Source organism: Coenobita brevimanus, chromosome 110 (assembly GCF_032717465.1).
Source record: "Coenobita brevimanus isolate Jiangsu-jjx chromosome 110, ASM3271746v2, whole genome shotgun sequence".
NCBI lineage: Eukaryota > Metazoa > Arthropoda > Malacostraca > Decapoda > Coenobitidae > Coenobita > Coenobita brevimanus.
In genome coordinates this window covers 46,869,846-46,884,290 of record NC_137063.1, presented here as the reverse complement: position 1 = coordinate 46,884,290, position 14,445 = coordinate 46,869,846, and the positions used below count along the sequence as shown (strand labels likewise).

At 43.9% G+C, this 14,445-nt stretch overlaps 1 protein-coding gene across 1 annotated transcript in view; it reads left to right on the top strand.

The window, feature by feature from the left end:
- The window catches only part of LOC145417574 (uncharacterized), a 59,314-nt gene that overhangs the window by 25,087 nt on the left and 19,782 nt on the right, over nucleotides 1–14,445 (top strand). The window contains exons 4-6 of the mRNA XM_080286280.1: nucleotides 10,874–10,905; nucleotides 14,072–14,094; nucleotides 14,193–14,218. Of these exons, the coding sequence (XP_080142406.1) occupies nucleotides 10,874–10,905; nucleotides 14,072–14,094; nucleotides 14,193–14,218 (81 nt within the window). The remainder of the gene's footprint in view (nucleotides 1–10,873; nucleotides 10,906–14,071; nucleotides 14,095–14,192; nucleotides 14,219–14,445) is intronic.

Sequence of the window (14,445 nt, the reverse complement as noted above, 5' to 3'; positions counted from 1 at the left end):
GGGATGATGGGGGATAGGGTGGTTTTTAGTTGGATTTTATTATTATTATTTACTATTATTATTATTATTATTATTAAGCAACGTTGGGTCTGGTTAGTACTTGGATGGGTGACCGCCTGGGAACACCAGATGCTGTTGGCATCCCTACGTGTCAAGTGGGGTTGGTGGAGGATTAGTGCCCCTCCCTGTAAAACAGTTAACTCTAAGCCGTTGGCCACCCCGTTTGGGATACATGGCGTCTGGCAATGAATGAATGAATGAATTATTATTTGTTTATATTACTACTACTACTACTACTACTACTCTCTCTCTCTCTCTCTCTCTCTCTCTCTCTCTCAAAGTACATGATAGATAAAGGGACAGAGGATGGAGTGGGCGTTAGGTGGAGAGTCCCAGCAGACTGTAGTGTGGATTGGTCATTACAGGCTCGGGCAGGCGGGTGATTGTGTTATTTGTTGGAGAGAGAGAGAGAGAGAGAGAGAGAGAGCATGAACAGGAGAAAGAAGCGGGATAGACCCCCCCCCCAAAAAAAAAAAAAAAAAAAAAAAAATGTGGAGAGAGGAAGGGAGGGAAGGAGGAGGAGAGAGGCCTGGGAAGGGAAAACGAGAGAGAGAGAGAGAGAGAGAAAGCATGGATAGGAAAAAAGGAGCGGGATAGACCAAATGGATGAGCATGATGGATTATGCAAAAAAGGATGTGGAAAGAGAAAGGGAGGGAAGGAAGAGGAGAGGGGAGGGGGAGGAGAAACGAGAGAGAGTGAAAGAGAAACGAGCTGGATACGACGAAATAGAGAAAACTGAATTACGCAAGAGAAGAATGTGGAGAGAGAGAAAGAGAGAGAGGCATCATCTTCACAAACACCAACACAAACGGAAAGAATGAAACGTGAAACTCAGGGTCCACAAAACGCCTCCAAGACAAAGCCATTAGTTTCATTATCCTTCGTCTCCTGTTTCTTTTTTCTTCGCTCACGTGGGGAACGAAGGTAAACGGAAGAGGTGCTGCCGTCCTAGATTTTTTTGTGGTATATTACGTAACTTTTTGGGAAACGTCGTCTGAGTTTAGAAATTGGGGTGATGGGTTATGATGGAGGGTTTAGTTTTATTATTATTATTATTATTTACCGTGAGTCTTATATTTTCAGAGAGAGAGAGAGAGTAGCATATTAACTCTCCCGTGAAATATATAAAACAGTGCTTTGCTTTAATGGTCATCTCCCTAAATTACCCACTTTCTTAAATTAACCTTAACCCCTTCACGTCGATGGCCTACAGTACAGTTTTATTTCTTGCTGTCTCTAAGTAATTTTACTTGACTTAGGTGGAGTTAGAGATAGCCTTTATTAACATCATCACTGCTAGACTTTATTTCCAACTTGAGCATAATCGTCTGGAGGGAGGAAGAATAAAGAAAAATGATAAAGAAAACTAATACGTAATTGTGGTGAAGGAGTGAACTAAAGAAAAGTACAAATTTATTCACGTCTATATATGTACCTTATTTAATTTATGTATATGTATGTATTTCTTTATGTATGTTTGTATGTGTTGGTTTGTATATATTTATTCATTTACAAAGTTATTCTGTAGCACACGGGTCCTCCGCACACCCCCTAAAATTGGCCATTGTCTTAAACCCTCGTCTTAACTGCACACAAGGCTGCTAAAGTATTCTGCTAAGGGTTTCCACTTTCCAATGCCCTCGTGTAAATCCTCCCCCAAGGCCTTCCATCTCACCTGCTTGAACGCCCTGCCATCCCGTTCCCTAAATTTGTGTAGCGCTGCGGAGTGCTACACAGTCCCACTACACCCACACCAGACAACTACAATAATATTTGTTTTTGACTTTCAGGTGTTATTTTTTAAGACCCTTCCGCCTTTCTTAACGCCTTGCCCTTCTTCTTCGTCTTTGTGTGTGTGTGTGTGTGTGTGTGTGTGTGTGTGTGTGTGTGTGTGTGTAGAGCTGCTGAGTGCCACAATACACATCTACACCATCAGCGAATCCTACTCTGCATATCTTTTCCCATCACCTCAAAATATTGTTCTTAAAGGCCTTTCCACGTCTCATGCACCGCTTCTTAAACTCATTTCGTCACTTCTTGTAGCGTTGGGGTGTGTTATGGTATGTTGTTACGCCGTCACTGAAATCACTCCACCATGTTTTCGTGCGATCGCAAAGCATGTCGTATCTATGGTCTTTCGTCCATTTTTAAAAGGCGTGTCTTTTTATTAAGTAACGTTACCTAATGTTCGCGAATACTGTTACACCCCCAACATTAACTGCTACACGTACGGTATCTTTTCTTAGAATTTCAAAGCATTACATTCCCTCAAAACATTACTTTCCGTAGCGCCTCAAAATATTACTCTTGCAAGGCCCTCTGTTTAATGCCTCTTACATCCGTTCAGTGAATTTGTGTAACGCTACGGAGTGCCACGGAAAATTTCTACACCCACAGCCCTAACAACACCTACACGAGATTATGTATTCGACATTCCTGTTACTCTTCAAAGTTCCCCACCCCTAAAACACACACACACACACACACACGTTTCATATCATAGTGTTACTGTATGCCTCGGAATATCGCTACCTCAGTCTTAAACGCATTCCCAAATCAGCATAACGTTACACCCAGCACAGACAGACAGTACACCACAAACGTTTCCCTCGTACCTACAAACGTTTTCCACCCCAAAGTGAAATTAAAAAAACGTTTGGTGTTTGTAAATAGCTAGAGGGACCATAGGACAGCGTGTATGAGGCCACCACCAATTTTTACTTTTACGCCATTGCACCAGACACACCAGTTCTGCTTTTTTTTTTTTTTTTTTTTTTTTTTTTTTTTTTTTCCACCAGTTCAAACTACTCATTTTCATCTTTCCATCATTCCTCCTCTGTTCACTCCTTCCCCTTTCCAACATTCCCCGTCTATGCCCTCTTTCATCCTTCCAGCATTCCCCTTCCACTCTTTCACCATTCCATCATTCCCTTTCTATTCCCTCTTTCACCATTCCATCATTCCCTTTCTATTCCCTCTTTCACCTTTCCATCACTGCCCCTTTGTTCCCTCTTTCACCTTTCCATCATTCCCTTTCTACTTCCTCTTTCACCTTTCCATCATTCCCTTTCTACTCACTCTTTCACCTTTCCATCATTCCCCTTCAATCCCCTCTTTCACCTTTCCATCATTCCCTTTCTACTTCCTCTTTCACCTTTCCATCATTCCCTTTCTACTCACTCTTTCACCTTTCCATCATTCCCCTTCTATCCCCTCTTTCACCTTTCCATCATTCCCTTTCTACTTACTCTTTCACCTTTCCATCATTCCCCGTCCACTCTTCCACCTGACACCATTGCCCTGTCATAATTCTGATTTCTCCCTGTCACCATCGTACCCAACATCATTATCTGTATTATTCACGTACTACTTTTTATACCCCGACCACGTGATGAGAACCCAAGTTAGATCCTTACGATGTCTGTTTTCACTGTTTGTTTGTTTGAAATATTCCTTTAAAAAAAATGGGGGGATCATAATAACAGTGTATGGGTTGCTTCCTGGGTACAGTGAGTGAAGTAATTAAATTTTGGTGATACGTACAAAAACAGTTACATTAAACAGTCCATTACACAAGTACATTGCAAAACTTAGTGTGTATTTTCAACATATAAGAAAATGCAAAGTGGTAAGCGTGTTGGAGGTACGTGCTATACTGAGTGCCCTTCATGTTACCTGTATTTTTATTCACAGTTTTATTGTCTCACCTGGTCGCACCCCTCCTGTCACTTCCCTTAATTTCATTTTACCTGTACCCTGACCCTTCCCTCCTCCACACATATGCTCTTGTTCAATGCACCTTTCATATTCATAGGTCTTTTCCACCAGCCTTTCACCTGTCATCTCAGTCTTCAGCTTCCGTCCCTTCATCCACTCCACTGAATCAACCTCTTCACTTTCCCTTCATTCCCATCCACATTCTCATCCTCATCCTCAATACTTTTTACAGACACACATTCTTACTAACCCGATCCCACACCCCAAGCCTCCACCCTTGCTCACCTTACTCTGTAGTCCACACCCTATGAATTTCTTTCACCCTTACATCCTACTTAATGTACCTCACTCACCCACACCCACGCCCTCACCTCCCCCGTCGCCGAAACCCACGCCCTTACCTTCTCCCTCACCTTCCCTCTCACTCACACCCATGTTCTCACCTTCCCCCTCACTCACGCCGACGCTGTCACTCATTGTCACACACTTCTGTCCCTTCACACTCCATCAACCAATCACTCCCAATCCCACTCCCTCACCATCACATCTAACCCATACCGTCACCCTCACGCTGCCTTTCCTTCACCCTCACCCACACTCTCATCTCTGCACCTCACACCCACTCATACTTCCTCCAACCTTCTCTCACTCTCACCCACACCCTCACCTGCACTACCAACAACACCCAACAGCGCTAACTTCCCTTACAAACCACTAAGCCAACGCGTTACTCCCCTCTGTGCCGAGAGAGAGAGAGAGAGAGCAATCAGGGAGAGTGTGTTAAGTATTAGAATGTGTGCAGTGTGTTTGGGTAAGTTTTGTTCCCCTTAACCTTTACACTGCCATGACCTTTAAAATTTACTCTCGCTGTCTCCAGACAATTTTATTTTGCTTTGGGAAGACTTTTTTTTTTTTTTTTCGTAACATAATTGGTTCTTAAGTCTTAAAATTTCGGGCCATTTTCGCCTCGTTGTTCCTTATAATTTGGAACTCGTACATATTTTTCTTATCTTAGCATTTTTCGCACATGACTGAGGTGACGTGGTTCTTAATTTTAGTGTTGATTTCTACAGATAATTATTATTATTATTTTCATTTTAGGAGAGGCTGGTAGGACAACGGATAATGAAGGCTTTATTCCTATCTAACCTATCCTTCTCTAAAAGTCTCCTGAGCTGAAAAGGGAAAAAGAATCGTGCCAGCAGTATGAATGAATTATAAAAGATATCGTCATATAAAACTTATGTGTTAAACACCATTTCCACTTCCCTCTTTTCTTTTCTCCCTCAATCTCATCCACCTTTGTCTTTTCCTTGCATTCTCTTATTCCTTCTCGCTTTCTCCTCGTACAAACCTCTCCGCCTCCCTCCTTCCCTCCCTCCTTCTATCTTTATCCTTTTTAGTTTACCTTTTTCTTTTTTCGAGTTTCCTCTCACCCTCTCTCCCAACGTTTTCACCTCATCTTCCATCCCATCCTCCCTCCCTCTCTTTCCATCTTATTCTCTTTTCTTCCGACAATATCCTCCCCCCCTTATTCCATCCTTCTCCCATCATCCCTCCATCCCTCTTTCTTTCCGTCTCTCACTCCCTCTGTCTTCCGTTCCCTTTTCCCTCTCTCGCATACCTTCGGATTTAACCTCTCTCCCTCCCTTCTTCTTCCTCTCCTCCTCTTCCTTTCTCCCTTCTTCCTTCTCTTCCTCTGTCTCCCCGTATTGTATTCTCTCCTTCCATTGTTTCATCCTTCACCCCCACTCCTTCCGTCTCACACTCTCCCTCTTTCCTTATGACTCTCCCTTCCGTCTCACTCCTTCATGCAGTTTGCCTTTTAACTTCACCCTCTCTCCCTCTCTCTCTCTCCCTCTCCTTCTCCCTCTCTCTCTCTCTCCCTCTCTCTCTCCCTCTCCCTCTCTCTCTCCCTCTCCTCTTCCCCTCCGTCCCTGCTGCCTTTAATGCATGCTGGTGGTCACTTGTTCCTTGGCGGGGACACGGCTCAGAGGGGCTGTCCATGAGAGAGAGAGACTTGAGAACTTCTTGGTGAAACAAACCAAAGTGTTTCAAGGGATCTTCTCCATGTTTCGTACTCAAGTGTGACTTTCACACACACACACACACACACACACACACACACACACACACACACACACACACACACTATTGTCGTCGGCTAAGGAGGTTTCCAAGCACCTGTGTGTGTGTGTGTGTGTGTGTGTGTGTGTGTGTGTGTGTGTGTGTGTGTGTGTGTGTGCTTCTCTCTCTCTCTCTCGACTTCGGCCATACACTTGACAGTTCATTTCCTAAGGCCCAGCAACCCCCCTACGTGCCACATACCTTCACATGTCGCCTCTTGGGCACTGATACCCACCGTCTATATTGAAGTAATCCAAACGCTGCTCATTTCTGCATGTGGCGGGTTAATTTTTTGACGTACGATCTTTATGTACATTTTGTCGATACTCTAACGGCATAAATAAGAGAAACAGGTGTATGAAGCCAAATACATCAACAGGTGGCCATACATGAGTTGAAAAAAAAATATCGTTCTTTTATATCATTCTGGAGAGTAAAATGCATTGACAACAGCAACTATTATTACAACAACAACTACTACTATTACTACCTTTTATTACTACTACTACTACTACTACACCTACTACAACTACTATTACTACATTTTACCACTACTACTACTACTATATTATTATTACTACTACTTCTGCTACAACAACTACTAGTACAATAATCGTTTTCAGTTCAGTGATAAAAATGTTGTGCTGTACCAACATACTTAAATACATCACCACAGGCAATTTCCTTCTGTATCGTTATTTTCCTTTTTTGTAGTTTTCTCCTCCATAATTTTGTTTTCCAATTAGCGATATTGTTTGTAGATTATCTGAACAGTTGGCGCTCCCCCCCTCCTCTCTCTCTCTCTAATTAAGTCGAGGGGTTATGAGTGTGATAGGCCGGCTGTCCCTGCCGTTATTATCACTTTACCTGGCACTCAGGTGTGTGGAGTGAGACAGGTGTGGGTAAGGCAGATGACAGGTGTAGTTTAGGGCAGATGTATGGCAGAGGGATGGTGTGGGTGTAGCGGACAGGTGTGTAGATAAGTGAATATTGAACGGAAGGTGTGGAAGATGGATAGGTAGATGGGTGGAGTGAGACAGGTGTGGGAAAGGGGGTGACAGGTGTGAGTTGGGGCAGGTGTGTGGCAGAGGAATGGTGTGGGCGTAGGGGACAGGTGTGTAAGTAGGTATATATTGAAGGACAGGTGTGGAAAATAAGAGTATAAGTGTGTAAAGGGAGGCTTGGAGCAGGTGTGTAAGGAATGTGATGTGTTATGCAGGCCAGGTGTGTAAGTAGGTGTAGTACCGTAATGGAATAGGTGTACAAAGGGAGTTCTTTAACAGATATGTAGTGGGTGGGATGGTGTACAGTAGGTGTGTAAGGGTAGGTGTATGGTGAAGGGACAGGTGTGTGAGGGAAGGTTTATAGCAGATGTATAGGAAGGAGAAGGATGGGATTGAAACATGGGAACTAATATGTGATATGAGAGAGAGAGAGAGAGGAGGTAATCAGAGGACAGGTGAGCCAGTGTTTCAATTAAAGCAACCCAGGTGTTTGACGGAGTACATGCTAATTATTTTCCAGCTTATTAATTTCAGAGGGTCATTGAATAGAGCTGGGAAAGGAGGGGAGAGGAGAGGGAGGAGAAGAGGGAGGCGGGGATTAAAACGAGAATATGGGGTGAGAAAAAGAAAGAAGGAAGGGAAGGGGGAGGAAAAGCGAGCAACTGAGGACGGGGAAGGGAGAGGAACGGGTGAGGAAAGAGGAAGAAAGAGATGTAGAGGAAGAGCAAGAGATGAGTATAGTGGGAAAAGGTTGAAGGAAAGGATGAGGATAATAAGAATGTAAGGAAGGAAGGAAAAGATGAGGATGTAGATAAAAGGAAAAGGAAGGAATTGTGAAAGGAGAAAAATAGAGGAAAGTGAATGAAAGGAAAAGTAAAGCAACGAGAGAGTGGGAAAAAAAAAATACCGGTAACACTGTTGAGGAGTCACTTAAATCTCTTGTCATGTCACTTCCCTCACCCTTCCTCCCCAGCACCACCACCCTACCCAACCCCTAACCGCACCCCTACCCCGTTGTCACATGACCTGAAATGTGGATTATGTGGGTTTCTTATCCTTGCAGTGATAGTCACTTGCCCTCACTGATATGATGAATCCCTAAGTACAACTGGAAGCTTTCGGTATTATGGTAGTCAAGTCTAGAGCTCTAAGCCTTACAAGGATTTAGATGTTGGGACTTTTCTTGAACCTCCGTAGCAACTTTCTTGAAAATTTTAGTTATGAGAGGTGGATCGATTTGGTTTCTTTATTCTGTTCTTTTTCCAATTTCAAGATTTTGTTACTTAAGTGCTACTGATACCAGAATTGTGCAGCGTATTCCACATGCGATCGTACGAGGCTCCTGTATAATGGAATGATTCGATTTTTATATGTAAAGGTTTTGTTTACATGGTTTAGCGTTTTTACAATATCCGCGGCTCCATTGCTTTGATATTGAGAATTTTCATTTCCTTTGTGAAGAGAAATATTTTAGACTACGGTCCGTTACTGTAAACGGTGATATTGATTTACTGTTATAGTGATATTATATTTGCTTTCTGTACAGCTTCATTACATCGCATTCTCTCTCTCTCTCTCTCTCTCTCTCTCTCTCTCTCTCTCTCTCTCTCTCACGTCCCCGGCTCTAAACAAAGGGCACCATAACACACCCCTACTGACTCCCTTTCTTCTCCAATAAAGGGCACCATCACACACCCCTACTGACTCCCTTTCTTCTCCAATAAAGGGCACCATCACACACCCCTACTGACTCCCTTTCTTCTCCAATAAAGGGCACCATCACACACCCCTACTGACTCCCTTTCTTCTCCAATAAAGGGCACCATCACACACCCCTACTGACTCCCTTTCTTCTCCAATAAAGGACTCCATAACACCCCTACTGACTCCCTTTCTTCTCCAATAAAGGGCACCATCACACACCCCTACTGACTCCCTTTCTTCTTCAAGCTGGCGGTGGCGGCGGTTCCAATCAGCGTGACCAGGAGACCCCCCGCCACCCCCTGCCCCCCCTGCTGCAGCCCCCCACAGGTACCGTCCTCCCGGTTGGCCCCGTCACCTACTTACACACTCACCTGGTGTACTTACGGATGGGTTGGTTTACTTACACGCTGCACCGGTGTACTTACACTCACCTGGCTTACCTAAGGATGGATTGGTTTACTTACACGCTTGCGCTGGTCTACTTACTCTTACCTGGCTTACCTACGGATGGGTTGGTTTACTTACACGCTGCACTGGTCTGCTTACACTCACCTGGCTTACGGATGGATTGATTTACTTACTGGCATACTTACGGATGGACAGTTTCACTTACACCCTGCACTGGTGTACTTACACTCACCTGGCTTACTTACGGATTGATTGATTTACCTACACACTCACCTGGCCTACTTACTGATGCATTAACTTACACTCAGCACTGGTATAGTTACACACTAACCTGGTGTACTTTGGAATGGATTGATTTACTTACACACTTACCTGGTGTACTTACGGATAGATTGATTTACTTACACACCTGGCTTGCTTACGAATGGACTGATTTTACTTACACACCTGGCTTACTTACGGATGGGCTGATTTACTTACACGCTGCATCGGTCTACTTACACTCTCACCTGACATACTTACTCAGGTACCATCCTATAGTCGAGCTGGCTTCCTTGTACTTACCTCACCTACTTACCTGGCTCTGGTTGGCCTCATTTGTTCCCTCGCTCCCCTGGCATACTTACAGCTTGACTGGTGTACTTACGGATGGATTGACTTACTTACCCACCTGGTCTACTTACGAGTGGTCTCATTTACGTTACACTGGGCTACTTACACACTCACCTGGCATACTGACGACTTCTACTAACTAAAGTACCGCCACTGTTTTATTAATCCTGCTTCATCGGGTTAATTACTTACGGCTTCATTTGTGTACTTACAGCTTGAGGTTTCTACTTACCTACGGTGTACTTACGGATGAACTGGCTTGCTTATACGCTGCACTGGCCTACTTACACTCACCCGGCTTACTTACGGTTTGATTGGTGTACAGTACTTACAGGTGAACTGATTTATTCACGTTGAATACTTACAGATGAATTGGTGTACTTACAGTTGGATTGATATACTTACGGATGGGCTGGTATACTTACCCCCAATGCTGGGATACTTCCGGCGTTTGCTAACGTACGTAAACCCTCAACTGGCGTACTTACGGCCGCATTGGTGTACTTACGGTTTGTAATAGCCTACTTATTCTCTCACTGGCCACTTACGCCTTCTGCCAACTCTGTTATACCGTCACCTGGTCTACTTACAGGTGAGTTGGTCTACTTAAAATCATTCTGATCTTCTTACATGTTTGCCTTGCCTACTTACGGCTGGATATGAGTGGAACGACCTACTTACACCATCACCAGGCGTACATAAGGCCTTACTGATCTGCTCAAGGCCTCTGATAATCTACTTACATGTTCACTTGACCTACTTACGGCCCTACTACTCTACTTACGGTCTTACTGGCCTGCTTACCGCCTACAAGCTTATTTACGGCCCCACAAACCTACTTACGGCCTTACAAACCTACTTACGGCTTTACAAACCTACCTACCTCCTTACAAGCCTACTTACGGCCTTACAAACTTACAACCTAATAAACCTGCCTTCTTGCGTATCTATCCTCGTTTTAAGGTGATAGAATAGTTTTGTTAGTTAAAATCTTCCCTATACCAAACAGCCACGAAAGGATCAACAGGTCTTTTGCTGTTTGCTTTCCTTTGTACTCCTTTGTACTCCTCCTTCTCCAGCCTTTTCCCTTAGTTCCCCTCGAAGTAAGGACTGTAAGATGTGTAGTGTGTGTGTGTAAATAACAAACTCTGTATTTCATCCCAGTCATTCAGCACACTATCTCATATTCCCTCTTCCCCTCTCCCGTTCTCTCCTCTTCCTTCCATCTCACATCCCTCCTCCCCTCCATCCACCTCTCCTCCTCCTTCCCTCGTCTCCCCCTCACATTCCTGCCCAACACTGTAATGAAACAACTATGGCACTAACTTCATTAAAGGGGAGTGGAATGCTTGTTATTCCTCCCCGCTCCCGCCACTCCATCCCCTCCCCCTCCCCCTTCCCTACTTCCCTCCCCTCCTCCACTTTCACCTTACACATTTTCTCTCACCTTCACCTTGGAGTCTTTTTCTCCTCCTCCACCTCTTTCCTCTCCTCCTCTGCCTCCTCTCCATTCTCTCTTTTAGTCTTGCTCTCCATTGTCTGTCGCCTCACACAGTTTTCTCTTCCTTTCCTTTCCATTTTGTCTGATCATCTTCGTGTCTTTCCCTTCCTCTCCCTTCCCGTGTTTCCTCCCTTCTCTGCCGCATCTCCGTTGCTTTCCCTTTCTTTCCCTCTTTCTTACCTAACACCATTGGCAGCCTCTCATATACAGCATCATCTCCCAGTGTTTCCTCACCCTTCCTCTCCTTTTCTTTTCCCTGTTTCCGTTTCTCTCCTCTTTCTCCTCCTTCCCTCTTCTCCTCCTCCCCCCTCCCTCCCTTCTTCCCTTAGCCTACCCCATCCTCTCCCTATGTTTCCTCACTCTTCCTCTCCTTTTCTCTGTCCTCTTTATTCCTTTCTTTCCCCCTTCCTTTTCTTTTCATTTCTCTCTCCCATTTTTCCCTCTTTCTCCATATTTCCTCTCCACCTCTCTCCCTCCCTCCTCCTCCCTTTTCATCTCCCCCAACCTACCCCATTCGCCCACTCATATTTGTATACACCATCCCCTCCCCATATTTCCTCACCTTTCCTATCCCTTTCTTTTCATCATTCCGTTCCTCCCCTCTCTCCTCCTTCTCCCTCTTTCCTTTTCTCCCCTCTCTCCTTCTCCTTCTCCCTCTTTCCTTTTCTCCCCTCTCTCCTCCTCCTCCTCCCTCTTTCCTTTTCTCCCCCCTCTGCTTCTCTCCCCTTCTCCCCAACGTACCCCATCCCCCCAAACTCAGGGCCAACTAAGCTGTTCAAAGTTGAGGGCTGTTAGGTAGGGTGTTTGGAGCACTGGGATTAAGAATATACACAGTAGCTTAGATTATAATGGCGTGCTTCAGGGGTAGTGTGTGTGTGTGTGTGAGAGAGAGAGAGAGAGAGAGCACATACGGGTAGGTACACATGCACAGTACAAACACACACTCATTTACACAATTCATTTTTGTCTTGAGAATCCAATACACGTCAGAGATGGATACGTAACTGCTGATCATAATTTCTCAAGATCAATCCCACCTGAGACAAGGGATCTGAGCCTGTGAATTTCGCTAACCCCTTCAGCCCTATGACCTATTTCTCATTTTATGTATGCTTTATGTAGATGATGTTATTCAGTTTTTACCTTTTGTTTTTTCAGGACTTAGATACAGCCTTTATTGAAGTTGTCTTTACTCTTCACAATATCGACGTTCGGTATTAGTGCCCAGGTGGTGGTATGGGACGATGTGTGACGCAGTGTTTTTTCATTACGCCTGAATGAGATAGCCCTTAGATTGCCCAATATAGAGGGTTTGGTATTTGTGTCCAAGTTGTGGCATGTGAGACTGTGAAGGCCTGTGTTGGAACTGCAGAGGCTCGTGGAACGTATTTTACACACACACACACACACACACACACACACACACACACACACACACACACACAGGCGCTAAGTTGTGGCAATAACGAACGAGTGTGTGCGGTAATTAGTCTCTTTAGATCATTATAATTGCCTCAGAACCCAATTAAGGGGGAAAATGACCGTGTTGCTCTACGGGACCCTTACTAATTACTGTGTTGAATTGTGGCTTGGGCAGAGAGAGAGGGGGGGGAGGGGAGGGTGTGTGTGTGTATGTATGTATGTAAAAATCCAAGTAGAGAGAGTTTTGTGTGTGTGTACCTATCCAATTAAGCCGCAACTCGCAAAACATATGAATCTGTTTACGTATGTGTGTAAAATAATTGTGTGTATGGATGTATGTAGGGTTTAGTGTGTGTGTGTGTGCATATCCAATTAAGTCGCAACTCTCAAAACATATGAACCTATTTAAGTGTATGTGTAAAATGCTTGTGTGTGTGTGTGTGTGTGTGTGAGCTTATTAAATTCACCTGTCAGGTAATTATCTTGTAACCCTGCTAATGAGTTGATAATTAAGGCTTAGTTATTTTTGTTCAGGCACCTCGGAATGAGAGTAGTGAGCTGAGAATAGTTTTGAATAGTGTAGTTGAGAATAGTTCAGGAGAGGGGGAAATAGTAGGCTGAGAATGGTTTAGAAGTTGTATTTAGGTCACAATTGTCTCCTTTGAATAGTTCAGAATACAGTAAAATGTTGGGCTGAGAATAGATTACTAGTCATACCTAATTAGCTTATAATAGTCACTTAAGTGGGATCCAGGATAGTAAGGAATAGTCGGCTGGGAATGATTTAGAAAAGTTATAGCTACTTTGAATAGTCAGCTGAGAATTTCGAAAAAAAAAAAATGGTTAGAATATTGGACCGAGAAAAGCTGAGAAAAACCCTTATTATTTGAGAATGATTAAGAATGTTTTTGAATAGAAGATTGATAATAAAATGTGTAGTAACTTAGAACAGTCACCTGAGAATGGATCAAAATTGATCAGAATGAGCTGAGAATAATTTAAAAGCCAACTACGAATACAGTAGAATAGTTGAGAATGGCTCAGAATATTGCAGAATAGTTGATTAGGATTGAAGGAGCAGGAATTATGAAGAGAGAATAGTTGGTTGGGATAGTGTGATGAGAATACTTGGGATGGGAATGTGTTGGTGGTCGGCTGAGAATAAATGGAAAACTAGGAATAAAATAGACTGGAGGATGAGATCAGTGGAGTGTATGCATTTCTCTCTCTCTCTCTCTCTCTCTCTCTCTCTCTCAAACTAAACAATACAAGGCCTGCTGGGCTGAGTTGCCTCTGCTCCTAACTCACTTCTGTGGCTCCTTATGAGAGAGAGAGAGAGAATCTGTGCACACTGTTTATTTGACAAGGATACAGATGAGAGAGAGAGAGAGAGAGAGAATCTGTGCACGGTGTTTATTTGGCAAGGATACAGATGAGAGAGAAAAAGAGATAGAGAGAGAGAATCTGTGCACGGTGTTTGCTTGACAAGGATACGGCTGAGAGAGAGAGAGAGAGAGAGAGAGAGAACGAATCAGTGCGTATTGTTTGCACAACCAGGATACAACTGAGAGAGAGAGAGAGAGAGAGAGAACGAATCAGTGCGTATTGTTTGCATAACCAGGTACAACTGAGAGAGAGTTAGACAGAGGAGGGAGGAAGAGGGTTACATAAATATACAGACCTTACACTCCTGTCTGGGTGGTCCGCACACAAGTGTTAAAAGAGGATAGGAAAGCATAAGGGTCGTATTTTAAGGGGCTTTGAAGATTCCGTAACACCTCTTCCTTAGCGATTTATTCTGCACGCTACACCTCAAAATAATCCTCACATATCCTCTCAGTATCTTCACAATATCCTCTCGTTATCCTCAATTGCCTCTCAATATCCTC